This window comes from Mobula birostris, chromosome 6, assembly GCF_030028105.1.
Source record: "Mobula birostris isolate sMobBir1 chromosome 6, sMobBir1.hap1, whole genome shotgun sequence".
NCBI classification, from domain to species: Eukaryota; Metazoa; Chordata; class Chondrichthyes; order Myliobatiformes; family Myliobatidae; genus Mobula; species Mobula birostris.
Window position 1 is genome coordinate 31849953 of NC_092375.1, and position 13299 is coordinate 31863251.

General features: G+C 39.7%; 1 protein-coding gene across 5 annotated transcripts in view; it reads right to left on the minus strand.

Moving 5' to 3' along the window:
- Positions 1-13299, minus strand: part of chd1l (chromodomain helicase DNA binding protein 1-like) — a 102338-nt gene that overhangs the window by 46777 nt on the left and 42262 nt on the right. For all 5 annotated transcript variants that reach the window (XR_011886284.1, XR_011886283.1, XM_072260116.1 and 2 more), the window contains exons 10-13: positions 11948-12044; positions 9278-9351; positions 8478-8588; positions 7375-7489 (exon numbers count right to left, since the gene is read on the minus strand). Coding sequence is in view for 3 of the 5 variants with exons in the window: in XM_072260116.1 (XP_072116217.1) it covers positions 7375-7489; positions 8478-8588; positions 9278-9351; positions 11948-12044 (397 nt within the window). In the remaining 2 variants the exon portion in view is untranslated. The remainder of the gene's footprint in view (positions 1-7374; positions 7490-8477; positions 8589-9277; positions 9352-11947; positions 12045-13299) is intronic.

The window sequence follows — 13299 nt, forward strand, 5'->3', positions numbered from 1 at the left end:
TAACATGGACAAATTACTTTTCAGCTTCAACTCTTTACATAATGAGATTTTTACTTACATTGCCGTGATATTGTTGCTTTACATAAATATGCAAACAGACCAAAAAAAATGGATTTAGTAATAATGCCTTCCATTTGGAAACATTTGGTATAATTGCTTTTTGGTTTGGAGCTAAATTAATAAGTGATGGGGGAAACTTCCATTCAATAGAAAAATAGAGAATGAATCCATGTCGCTTTGACGTGGTGCTTGGAGATGAACCCAACATCACAAAGCAATTAATGGAAGCAGGATATTTCCGTAGTGGAATACGCTCAGATTAATTTATTTGTAAAAGAAAGCTATGACGTTCTGCTGCAACCGTGCACCTCTAATAGAATGAATGGAATTGATTTAATATCATTGACATATGAAAGGAAATTTGTTGCTGTGAGGCAGCAGTACGGTACGGCACAAAGTCTATAAATTACAAATATAAGTAATCAGTACGAAACAAAAATAGTAATGAGGATTCTTGGAACATTCAGAAATCTAAAGGCAGAGGGGAGGAAGCTGTTCCAAAATCATTTAATGTGGGTCTTTAGGCTCCTCTACCCCCTCCCTGATGGTAGTAATGAGCAGAGGGCATGTCCCGGATAGTGAGGGTCCTTAGTGATAGGTACAGGCCTCTTGAGGCACCACCTCCTGAAGATGTCCTCGATGGTGGAGGGGGTTGTGCCAGTGAGTCTAGAGTCCTCCGCGGCCTCTTGCGATCCTTTGTATTGGAGCCTCCATACTGGTCTGTGATGCAACCAGTCAGAATGCTCTCCACTATACATCTGTAGAAACTTACAGGTCTTCAGCAACATACCTAACCTCCTAATGAAGTACAGGCACCATCAAGCCTTCTTTATGATTGCATCAACATGTTGGGCCCGGGATGAACCCTCTAAGGATGTCAACACCCAGGAACTAGAAGCTGCTCACCCTTTCCACCGCTGGTCCCTCAGTGAGGACAGGTGTCTGTTCCCCCAACTTCCCCATCCTGATGTCCACAATCAATTCCTCTGTCTTGCTGATGTTGAGTGCAAGGTGGTCATTGTTACACCACTGAAACAGCCAATCTGTCTCTCTTCTGTAAGCCTCCACATTGCCATCTGAGATCCTACCAACAGCAATAGTGTCATCAGCAAATTTATAGATGCCATTTGAACTGTGCTAAGCCACACAGTCATGAGTGTACAGAGAGCGGAGCAGTAGGCATCACGAGTTTGTCAGCTGCGCCTATGTGATAGTCAGAGGGTTACCAATCTGCAATGACTGTGATTTCTCAGTAAGCAAGGATCCAATTGCAGACATAGGTGCAGAGGCCCAGGGGCTGTAACCTGATGATTAATACTGAGGGAATGATGGTGTTGAGTGCAAAGCTATAAATGAAAACCTGTATCTTGCCATACATCTTGCAGTCATCTAGATGTTCCAAAGCAGACTATAAGAGCCAGGGAAACTGCATCTACTGTTGCAGCAGGAGGCAAAATGCAGTGACCAGGTCATTACTCAAGCAGGAGTTTGTTCTAGGCACATCCAACCTCTCAAAGCATTTCATTACAATAGATGTGAGTGCAACAAGGTGATAGTTATTGTGGCAGCTCACCCTGCTCTTCTTGGGCACTGACTGACAATCTTTTGATGCAAGTACGATTCTCAGACTGCAACAGTGAGAGGTTAAAGATGTCCTGAAATACTCCAGCCAGTTAGTCAGCAGAAGTTTTCAGTACTCGGTCAGGTATACAAACTGAGCCTGATACAACTTTTTAAAAGGTGTTCAGACATTGGCCTCTGAGTCGAAGATCACAGGGTCACCAGCTGTGTACAGGCATAGTGTTATTCTCCCTTTCAAAGCGTGCATAAAAGGCACCGAGTCCGGTCGGGAGTGAAGCATCACTGCCAATTATGCGGTTAGATTTTGCCTCATAGGAAGTAATCACATGCAAACCCTGCCATAGCTGTCATGCATTCAATGTTATCTCTGTCTTCATTTGGAATTGTCTTTTTGCTCTCATCTGGACTCCTTGTAGAATTCTGGAGCGCCAGTCTTGAACACCACAGATCTAGCCTTCAAGGGGCAGCTAATATTCTGGCTTTCATCCAAGGGTTCCAGTTTGGGAATAGTTGGCTCTGTTCTTAAAGGCACACACTCATTCACACAGGTCTTGATGAAGTCAATGATGGCTGTGGTGCATTCATTCAGATCCAAAGATGAATCCCTGAATATGATCCAGTCTACTGATTCAAAACTGTCCGATAAACAGTCTTCCACATCCCTTGACCATAACTTCGCGATCTTCACCACTGGTGTTATGGTCCTCAGTCTCTTTCTGTATACCAAGTGTAGAAGTACAGCCGGGTGATCAGACTTGCCAAAGTGCAGGTGGTAGGATGGTACAGTAATTGTTCCTGATCGTGGTGTAGCAGTGATTGAGTGCGTTGGGTCCTCTGGTTCTACAGATCAATTCTACACAAAAATATCCTGGATTTGATTTCTCTAACTACATAGACACTGTACACAAAAGCAAAACTGTATATGTTTTTAAAGAAAGAGTTCTTTAAATGTACCGATTTTTTTTCTAATTAATCAAGTTTTCTTCATTGACCAAGGAGATTATACGTTTGCAATAATAGCATATATCAGAAGTGGTGGAAAACATGTATCTGATTTCAGCAGCCCACAATCAGAGATAAAGGGAGAAGAGAAGAGTTATTTGTGGTCCTGCTTTGGAAATGTAATTTTTCAACCAAGAGTTGTAAAATTAGTCAGTTCCATTCATGGGTACTAGCCTCCGTAGAATCCAAGAATTCTTCAAGGAGCAGTGCCTCAAAAAGGCAGCATCCATCATTAAGGACCCCCACCACACAGGACATGCCCTCTTCTCACCATTACCAACAGAAAGGAGGTACGGAAGCTTGAAGGCACACACTCAGTGACTCAGGAACAAATTCTTCCCCTCTGCTATCTGATTTCTGAATGGACATTGAAACCATGAACACTACATCATTATTTTTTTTAATTTCTGTTTTTGCACTACTTATTTAACTATTTGATTATACACAAACACACACTATAATTCATTTTTTTCTATACAGTATTATCATGTATTGCCTTGTACTGCTGTCACATGACACATGCCGGTGATATTAAACCTGATTCTGATTGCAGTTCATTGATACTCTGTATCGCTGTATGCATTAATTTAAGACATGGATGGGCCAATTCAAAGTTCTGTGACCCCTTTCTCTCTTGGACAAGGCTGCACATAATCCTGATCTGAATATTTTGCTTTTGTTTGCAAGAAATATGTATTTGGAGAAATCAAATCAAGGATATTTTTGTATAGAATTGGTAGGTAGGACCAGAGGACCCAACAAACTCAATCACTTCACAGTTCTGTCCACCTAAAACTGATCAAGCCAAAGTTGCAGAATCAGTAAAGAGGGCATTGATTTACAAGTTCAGGAGTACACTTCTGGCAACATTATGTGATGATGTTGACTTCCATCCTAAAAGTATTCATATTAAGAGCACTTCAATATAACACTGGATAGCAATTTTTTTCAAAAGTGTTGCTTCCTCAGAATTATTTTTTGGTTATGATAGATCACTTGAAGCTGACTATAAATAAAATTCCAGACTACTTGTATCACACAGAAATTTGGAGAAACAAGAAATGGACGTTTATTGAATATTGCATAAAAGTGCTGATGCTTTGCAATAGTTCAACGAAGTTAAAGGTGTTTTGTTTATGATGTTCACTTGTACTCAGTGTTTGACTTAAGTATCCAACAAGAAGCAGTCAGCATTGATAGATTCCAGTTGCCCTGATACCATTTCACTATTCTGCAATATCCTGATGAAACCTTTCAACATGCTCATCACTGACAGCACCAAGATTTGCAGGGAAGAAGACTAAATGGGAATGCATAAAATTAACCTTTAGTGACATGTTGCACCACCTGGTTTTGTATGTTTGAAAAATGTAATCAACCAGCTGCACGTAGTTTGATGCTCTGTAGTTGCCAAGAAAATTTTTAACAACATTCTTGAATGCTTCCATGCGATTTTCTCCGGTCCCACTAGAAGTTCTTTGAATTGCCTGTCATTGTTGATGTCAGGGTAAGTTTTTTACTCAGAGAGTGGTGAGTGCATGAAATGGACTGCCGGCAATGGTAGTGGAGGCAGATACGATAGGGTCTTTTAAGAGACTTTTGGATAGGTATATGGAGCTTAGAAAAATAGAGGGCTATGGGTAAGTCTAGTAATTTCTAAGGTAGGGACATGTTCAGCGCGACTTTGTGAGCCAAAGGGCCTGTATTGTACTGTAGGTTTTCTATGTTTCTATGTTTACTATTTTTGATTTGTGGACCAACAAAAATGCCTTCTTAATCTTGCCATCAGTTATTCTGGGAAACATCTGTCACAAATATCGAAATCCTTCACGGAAACTTTTGTGTCTGGTGACAACAGATTGCATCATTGCAGTCTTGAACTCAGTAATTCTGCTTTTGCCTTTGACAAATTTGTCTCTGACCAGGTTATTTAGCTCATATTGAGTTATCAGATGAGGCTCAATTGACATAAAGGGTTCAAAAATCAGTATCAGTATCAGTGTTATTTTCCATTCCTGGCTCGTGCATCATGGCATCTTTGTCTGTTTCCTCTAGACTCCATGTCTCTGGTGGATTCAGTACCAGAAGACTATCATCATGGTAGCATAGGTCTCATGGCTGAAGGTAGATTGGGGTATTCAATGGACTTCTTGTCTTTAGCAGAGAAACCAGACACACTGGTCAGACAGACGAGAATGATCCTTATGTTCTCGCCATATCATTAGCACAGCGAAGTGTGTTGACATCCGAGTACCTCTGAACGAAGCTCTAAGTTCAACAGCGCATGTTATGCAACAAATGTGAAGAGCCCAGATTTTGTTTTTGTTGCCATTTCTACATGAAAAGTAGAGCTCATAGGCTTCTTTTAATAAGGGGATCATACCAGAATGAATGTGACAAGTTACTGTTCACAGATTTACATCTATTACAAACTGGTGAAACTCCTGGGGAGAAACTGTGCAACTTTCCTTTGGAATAATGGAGTCTATGTGTTGTTTTAAACTGTATAAGTCTGCGTCTGACGTTGGCCAAACAATTATGTATACTCTTTATACACTCATCCCAGACCTCCTCTGTCAGTTCTATACCCAATTCATCCACCCATGCCTGTTTAAAACCTGCAGTATTCACCTGAGCTCCATTATGTAGGATCTGATAAAAAATAGGATACCGCACTACGAGTAATAGGATCAAATTTATTTATTGCCTCCAGGGACTCATGTTTGTTTAAAACCTCAAAGTTAGGTATATATTTCCTAAAATAATCTTGAATTTGTAAATATCTAAAAAAAACTAGATGCAGGGATATTGTAAACTGCTTGTAACTGCGCAAATGAGGCAAAGTTTCGATTAATATATAGGTCAACTACACTACAGATGCCTCTCTGTTTCCAGGTAGAAAAAACAGTATCATTCAGGCCAGGCAAAAAGGAATGATTGTCACAAATCGGAGTGTCAGTATAAGTTTTTGGGGTCTTAATGTGTAGTTGAATCTGCTTCCAAATTCTTATAGTGCTACCAACCACGAAGCTGTTACTAAAATGTGACTTATTAACTGCAGTGGGGCTATTATGGAGAGCTGGTAGGGAAGTCTTCTTATAAAGCATTCGCTCTGTGAGTAACCATGCTGGGCACGAGTCTGAGGTAGAGGGTGGGCCTTTTTTCCACCGTGCAATGAATGGATGGTGGAAAAAAACAGTATTTTTCACTGTTTCTCTGAGGCTTTTGGGAAGCGGTGGGAACCAGACCCGCTCATAGCCATCCTTGGAGCAACAAGCTCCCTATCTTCAGCCAATATGTGTGAAAAAATGGCTGTATTGTTTGGAATGGTGATTGCTCAGAAGTTAATCCTGCAAATGTGGAAAATGGACTCTGTGTCTACGTACAATCTGTGGCTGAGAGAACTGGCAAATACTTTATATTTGGAGAGACTGAGACTATGTAATGAAGGACAGAGAAGACATCTTTGAAAGGATATGGGGCCCTGTATTGGACTTTCTTATGGGGTGAGGACTGAGGTTTTTTGGTGCGGTGCACCTCTGCTGTGTATGTTGTTTTTTGCCTTTATATTTTTCTCCGTTTTGCTACTTAATATTTAATTTGATTTTGTTATGGTTGTGGTTTTTGTGGATGTGCTGGTTTTTTTTGTTTTTTTGTTTGTTTATTTGTAATAAATAAAAAAAAAATTTTTAAAATAAGGGGATCATGCACAGTCTTTGAGACTCAAACATATACTTGCTACCAATATAACAGAAAGTATTGTGGCTGCAGCAGCACTGGCCAAGGTACTTTACTATCACAAATACTCCTGAAGGTACAATTACGAGTACACATGATATTCCATGCACATAGAGCATGTGCATCAACGTGATTGCAAACCGATATACATGTAAACACAATGCACAGAACAGTGTGCGTGTGTGATGCTTTTACAGTCTTTCTAAAACCCGTCTTGCTATGCAGAATCCGCCCTGCCGAACCACGCCCAGGCATGCCTGGACGAGATAGAAAACTGTTCAGTTTACATTGGTAGGCAATATTTTAATTGACTTGAATTATGAATTGAAATAACAAATATAGGTTATTTTTACAAAAATCGTGCAAGTTAGGGAAATTTCATGGTGATTTTCATGATCAGCAGCCCAAAATCCATAAGATACACCCAAAAGTATTCAGGAAGTAAAATCCTTGTAATTAATATATTTTGGCAACACCAACATTTGAAAAAGTCAGATGTTTAAAATACCTATTCACTGCAGGGGTGGAGTTGAAGAAAGGAGTCAGCCATTCATGACCTCCAGTCCTGCCTCCTCATTGAATAGACCTTTTTTATTTTGCAATCCTCAGCCACCCAAACCAACCAAACCAGCTTTCAGTCTCAATCCAGTTACTCATTGGATTGAATTCTGTTCCAAATTCTTCCTGTCAACTTATTGCAAGGAATGTTTATAGAATAATTTTCAACAATAATAATCTGCAGGACTAAACAAGCTAGCACCTGGTAAAAGGAAATGCCATCCATGATACGCAGCATTAACTCTCAATAGCATGGCTTTAAAGAACAAATTTCAAAAACTATACTTTTGGAAGGTAATTTGCATATTCATGTAAATTTTAGAAGCTTGCAAAAGATACAGCGTCTGAAGCCAGACCTTTTCAACCAACCTCAAGGAAAGTAATGTATGGGTTCAAATATAAGCAAATCATTCTAATGAATATTAACCCCATCACCTTTTCTGGCCAATCCTGTGGGCCCTTGCAGATGCCTGGAGGTCATTTTGAGGATTGAAATCACTGTCTACAAATATGACAGTGTCAGCAGCAGTCAGGTTCATTCCTACTCCACCTGTTTTAAAAAGAAAATCATAACATTTGAGCATTAGGTTGGCTATTAGGTCAAAAATGTTGTATTAATTTTGATGCTAGTTTTTATTTAATGGTCTTTTCCTGTGTATCATCTATATCCCTCCATTTCCTTCATATTTCCATCTAAGAGCCCCTTCGACATCACCAAACTGCCTGTTTTCACTAATACCTATTCTAGGCACCTGCCGCCCATCTACATTTTAAATCCAAATCTTTGATAGATATCACAAACAACAGAAGTCCCAGCACTGATCCTTGTGGAATACCACTGGTCACAGACCTCCAGCCAGGATAACAGCCTTGCAACCCTGCTCTCTGTCTTCTCTGGGTGAGCTAGTCCTGAATACAGACTTACAATTCGCCATGGATCCAATAGATCCTTATCGTCTGAATCAACCTTCCATGAAGGGCCTTTTCGAATATCTTTCTAAAGATAGTGTAGACAATGACCCACTGCCTTATCCTCATCAAGCACCTTTGTCACCTCCTCAGAGAACTCGATCATAATTTGCCCTCCCTCAATTTAGTACCTTCCGGCAAGATCCAATTTTATCCTTACTCATAACCATTTTAAAACAAATGACCCAAGTCAATGAAACATGCAATTCGAAAGACAAGAGGAAAAAGCATATATTGTGTTGAGAGGCTTCAGCTACCAAACAAAGTGATTTTCTTTTAATAAGAACAGTAGGGTTTAAAATAAAGTAAATTTTAAATAATCTACAACGAAATAAAGCACTTAACATGTTTTTTACTGTATGGAATGTTCCACCAGAAGCAATGTTGGAAATAGTGTCCAGAAGACATTTTAAGAGCACAGATAAATATTTTATAACAAAGTACACAGGTAGTATAAGACCTAACAGTAGCCAGTAGTGCCATGATGATTTTTTTCTGTCCAGTAGAATCCTATGATTTTAAATCAGCAGTATTATTTTCGGGGAAAAATTATGCTTATTCCTACAAACCTGCTCTGGTGCTTAAAAGAAAAACAAATACATCTTGTTGATTAAAGCTTTTGATTGCGAGATACCGTTCTTCTCCACGTACTGACCCATCCATGCGTTCATAGCTGTAACCTTCAAGAAAGTAAAATTAGGAATATATGTGAGAATCACGCAATATTAATAATAGCATCAACTTATAGACAGTGCCTAACACAAACTCATGGTTTAACCTAAACTACTTGAAGTATGTAAGTACCATTGCAATGTAGGAAACAATACGCCAGCAAGAGCACAGGCAAAGTCCTATAATCAGTAAAATGATAACAACAGATTATTTTGGGGGATATTGGTTGAGAGATGAATATTGGCAAGGACACCAGAGAGGATCCCTCTGTTCTACTTTGAAATGGTACCATGAGATCTTTAACATCATTGACAGTGGCCAAAAGGATCACGTAATGTTTCATTCTAAAAGATAGGAAAGGTATACTGATAGGGCAGAGGTAAGCCATTTAGTAAGCTTTGTTCAAGCAAACAAAGTTACATTTGCCTTCAGGAGCTAATTTCCTAAAACAGAAAGGACAACACCTAGAAAAATTACATTATGTTTCCATTCATTTGCTTTCACAACTATAAAGCTTGTTATGGATGTGGCAAAATAAATCCACAGAACATTCCCTGGATCCTGATGCTATTCCATTTCTATGACTAGAAAATTGAGACGGGCAAGTCCAATTGTCAAAGACATTCTGCAAATGTTCACTTTTTCAACATTTCCAGCTAAAAAGGAATCATTATATAAATGCCTTTGCAGTGTTTACCTCTATATTCCATATAGTCCTGCAGAATATCCAGCATTCTGGTCATTTGGGAAAACAGCAACACTCGATGACCTCTGATGAATAAATTAAAATTACAGCTTAATTATCTCATATATTTAAGAGATTTTTTTATTCCTCCTCCTCCCTGTGCACAAGATACATACACTCCTGTTTAAAGAGGGGAATAGTACTGGTTGTGGATAGCTTACTGACAATATCAAACACAGTGTACTGTAGCTACCCAGTATTCATGAGGAAAGGGGTGTATCAATTGTATGAATATGCCAGTTATAGAATAATAGCTCAAAAAATTACTGTACTTCACACACTAATATTTTATGCATAAGCCTTTAAGTAACCTACCAAACTATATGTCACCTCCTTACCATTTTAAATATCATTGATTTACAATGCAATTATATATTTAAGGCTAAACGTCGTCAATGTGAAATACAGCCCATAATTCAAATCAATGACTGTGTTCACCATTACATTAAGTGACAAATCTTCAGAGAAAATGTTGCTGCCGATCAGCCTGCAACTGCACTGCCCTTATGTATGTAACATCCAGTCAAGATTTTTACTGCTATGCAGCAGGTATTTCATTTTAGCAATTCTGTAAGAGCAGTTTGTTCTGCTTTCATCATGTTTGGGTTTGACCTAAAGAAGAAGGGTTGTGATGTTCATGTTTAGGAATGTAGTGTCATCCAAGCAGGATGGTGGAATTGGAAGAAGGTTATAGAGAACGCTGGGCAGAGAGGTTTTTGTGACAGACACTGGTGTGGGTCAAGGACTTTTTGACGGGAGCTGGGAGAAGACAGGAGGGAAGGTGGCTGAGGATGCCGTCCCTGTTGCACAAGGTGCTTTGTGCAGATGAATGGCTTCAAGGAGGAAGAACCAGTACTCCTGTGGGAGAACCCGTTTGGTCTAGATGGATTTGAAGCGACATTCAGAATTGGTATGTGCTTTCACACAGACCGTGGGGACAGCTCATGAGTTTAAGATAACTTCAAAATGAGCTGCAACTTAAGTGCACATTTGGACTGGGTTAACTGTAATGGGCTCTTATTATTTTTTTCTTTTTCTTGTCCTACTCACTGTTCGATAAAGCTAAAATTTGTAAATATACTTTCTTTATAATTGTACCCAGTGTACAGTCGTTATTTCTTGCTGACAGGTAATTTGTACAGTATTCGCTCAGATCATGGTTTGGGTGGGTGAGACATCTCAACCTCCTGGGTTTGGCGAGACTCAAGTCATATCAACCCTAAACGTACAGGGTCTGAGAATGGTGGGTTTCTCACCATTGAGTCTGGTGACTGTTAGCGAGGGGCTAACAAGCCACATCTCTAGAGAGGCCCAGTAAAAAGGTATTTCATGTACAAATGCAAATAAACCAAAAATGTCTTTCACATCAATTTTGCATAACACTTCAGAATCAGAATCAGAATGAGAATCAGAATCAGGTTTATTATCACCAGCATGTGATGTGAAATTTGTTAACAACTCAGTAGCAGCAGTTTAATGCAATACATAATCTAGCAGAGAGAAAATAATAATAATAATAAAGAATAAAATTTTTTTAAAACACATAAATCAATTACATATATTGAATAGATTTTTTTTTAATTGCAAAAACAGAAATACTGTATATTAAAATAAAGTGAGGTAGTGCCCAAAGCTTCAATGTCCACTTGGGAATCGGATGACAGAGGGGAAGGAGCTGTTCCTGAATCGCTGAGTGTGTGCCTTCAGGCTTCTGTACCTCCTACCTGATGGTAACAATGAGAAAAGGGCATGCCCTGGGTGCTGGACATCTTTAATAATGGACACTGCCTTCTGAGACACCGCTCCCTGAAGATGTCCTGGGTACTTTATAGGCTAGTACCCAAGACAGAGCTGACTAGATTTACAACCTTCTGCAGCTTCTTTTGGTCCTGTGCAGTAGCCCCTCCATACCAGACAATGATGCAGCAATTAAATTCACCATTTCAGCATTTTATGAAATTGCTGGATATTTTCAGAAATTTTCATGAACATCAGATAAACGTTAGTTGTTATCGTACTTCAAATCTCAATTTTCTAGGAAATATTAGATTTCAGTTTAGATCTCCTTACAGTGGAGATTAATTGGAATTGCCATTCTCAGAAACCATGTTCTCATTAAGAGGCTAGCTTCCTGGAAAACAAACATATGGATTGTTTCACACAGGCAGGTGAAAAATAGGGTAGAGTGCCAAGGTAGGTACTAAAAGGAGAACTGTGCGTAATTCTAAAATGCCTACAAAACAATAGTCAACAGTTAATCCAATTAAAACAACAACTGAGACCATTTACCATTGGTTTATACCTTTCCTGTTGAAGAGTTTAACAGCAAACCATGCAGATTTACCCCAAAATCTTGCTTAGTAGCTACACTCAGTAAAAATATAAAACATCTACAGACATGTATACTTTAACAGGAATCTGAGACCACTTGTATGAGTTAATCTAATATTTTTCAGTCTTGGTACATTAAGCCAATATTATTGCTAATGAATATAATGGCTTTGTAACTTTAAGTAGACACTGATGTAAAACTTGATTTGTTTTAAAAAATTAACTCTTGTTGCCACAATGCACAGAAATCATAGCAAAGCAATCTTATGCAAGTAGTTTTAATAATCATGCCTGGGGTGTAGAAACGCCAGTAATTTGTCCAGTAGATGAAGTTTCCCACTTGCTTCAACAAGGTGCTCTCCAATCTGAAACGGTTCTGGTTCCACCCCTAAAACAACAAAACACAAAATGCAAAAAATGACATAAGTCTGGACTGAGACATCAAAATTATTACTATTTCTATCCATCCTTTAAAAGATGGAAACCAATACAGGTAGGAAAATAAACATTTTTAAAAATACAAGCAACACAACAAAATTCTGGAGGAACCCAGCATCTATGGGAAAAAGCACAGTCGACGTTTCGGTCCGAAGCCCTTTGGCAGGACTGGAGAAAAAGAGCTGAGGAGTAGATTTAAAAGGTGGGGGATGGGAGAGAGAAACACCGGGTGATAGGTGAAACTTGGAGGGGGAGGGATGAATTAAAGAGCTGGGAAGTTGATAGGTGAAAGAGACAGAAGGCCATAGAAGAAAGAAAAGTGGAGACGAGCACCAGACAGAGGCAATGGACAAGGAAAGAGATAAAGGTGAGAGAGGGAAAAGGGGATGGGAAATAGTGAAGGGGGTGGGGGGGCATTACCGTAAGTTTGAGATATCAATGTTCATGCCATCATGTTGGAGGCTACCCAAATGGAATACAAGATGTTGTTCCTCCAACCCAAGTGTGGCCTCATTATGACAGTGGAGGAAACTATGGATGAACATATCAGAATGGGAATGGGAAGTGGAATTAAAATGGGTGGCCACTCAGAGATCCCTCTTGTTCTGGCGGGCAGAGTGTAGATGCTCAGCAAAGTGGCTTCCCAATCTACATTGGGTCTCAACAATATACAGAAGGTCATACCAGGAGCACCAAACACAGTAAATGACCACATTCGACTCACAGGTGAAGTATTGCCTCACATGGAAGGACTGTTTAGGGCCCTGGATGGTAGTGACGGAGATGGTGTGGGGACAGGTGTAGCACTTGTTTCACTTGCAAGGATAAGTGCCAGGAGGGAGATCAATGGGGAGGGACAAGTGGACAAGGGAGTCATCTAAGAAGCGATCCCTGCAGAAGGCAGAAAGTGGGGGCGACAAACATGTTTGGTGGTGGGATCCTGTTGGAGGTGGCGGAAGTTTCAGAGAACTATGTGCTAGATATGGAGGCTGGTGGCATGAGGACGAGGAACCCTATCCCTGGTAAGGTGATGGAAGGATGGATAAGAGTAGACATGCATGAAATGGAAGAGAAGTGGTTGAGGGCAGCGTTGATGGTGGAGCAAGGGAAGCCCCTCTCTTTGAGAAAGGACTTCTCCTTCATTCTAGAATGAAAAGCCTTATCCTGAGATCAGATGCAGTAGAAGCAGAGGAATTGAGAGAAGG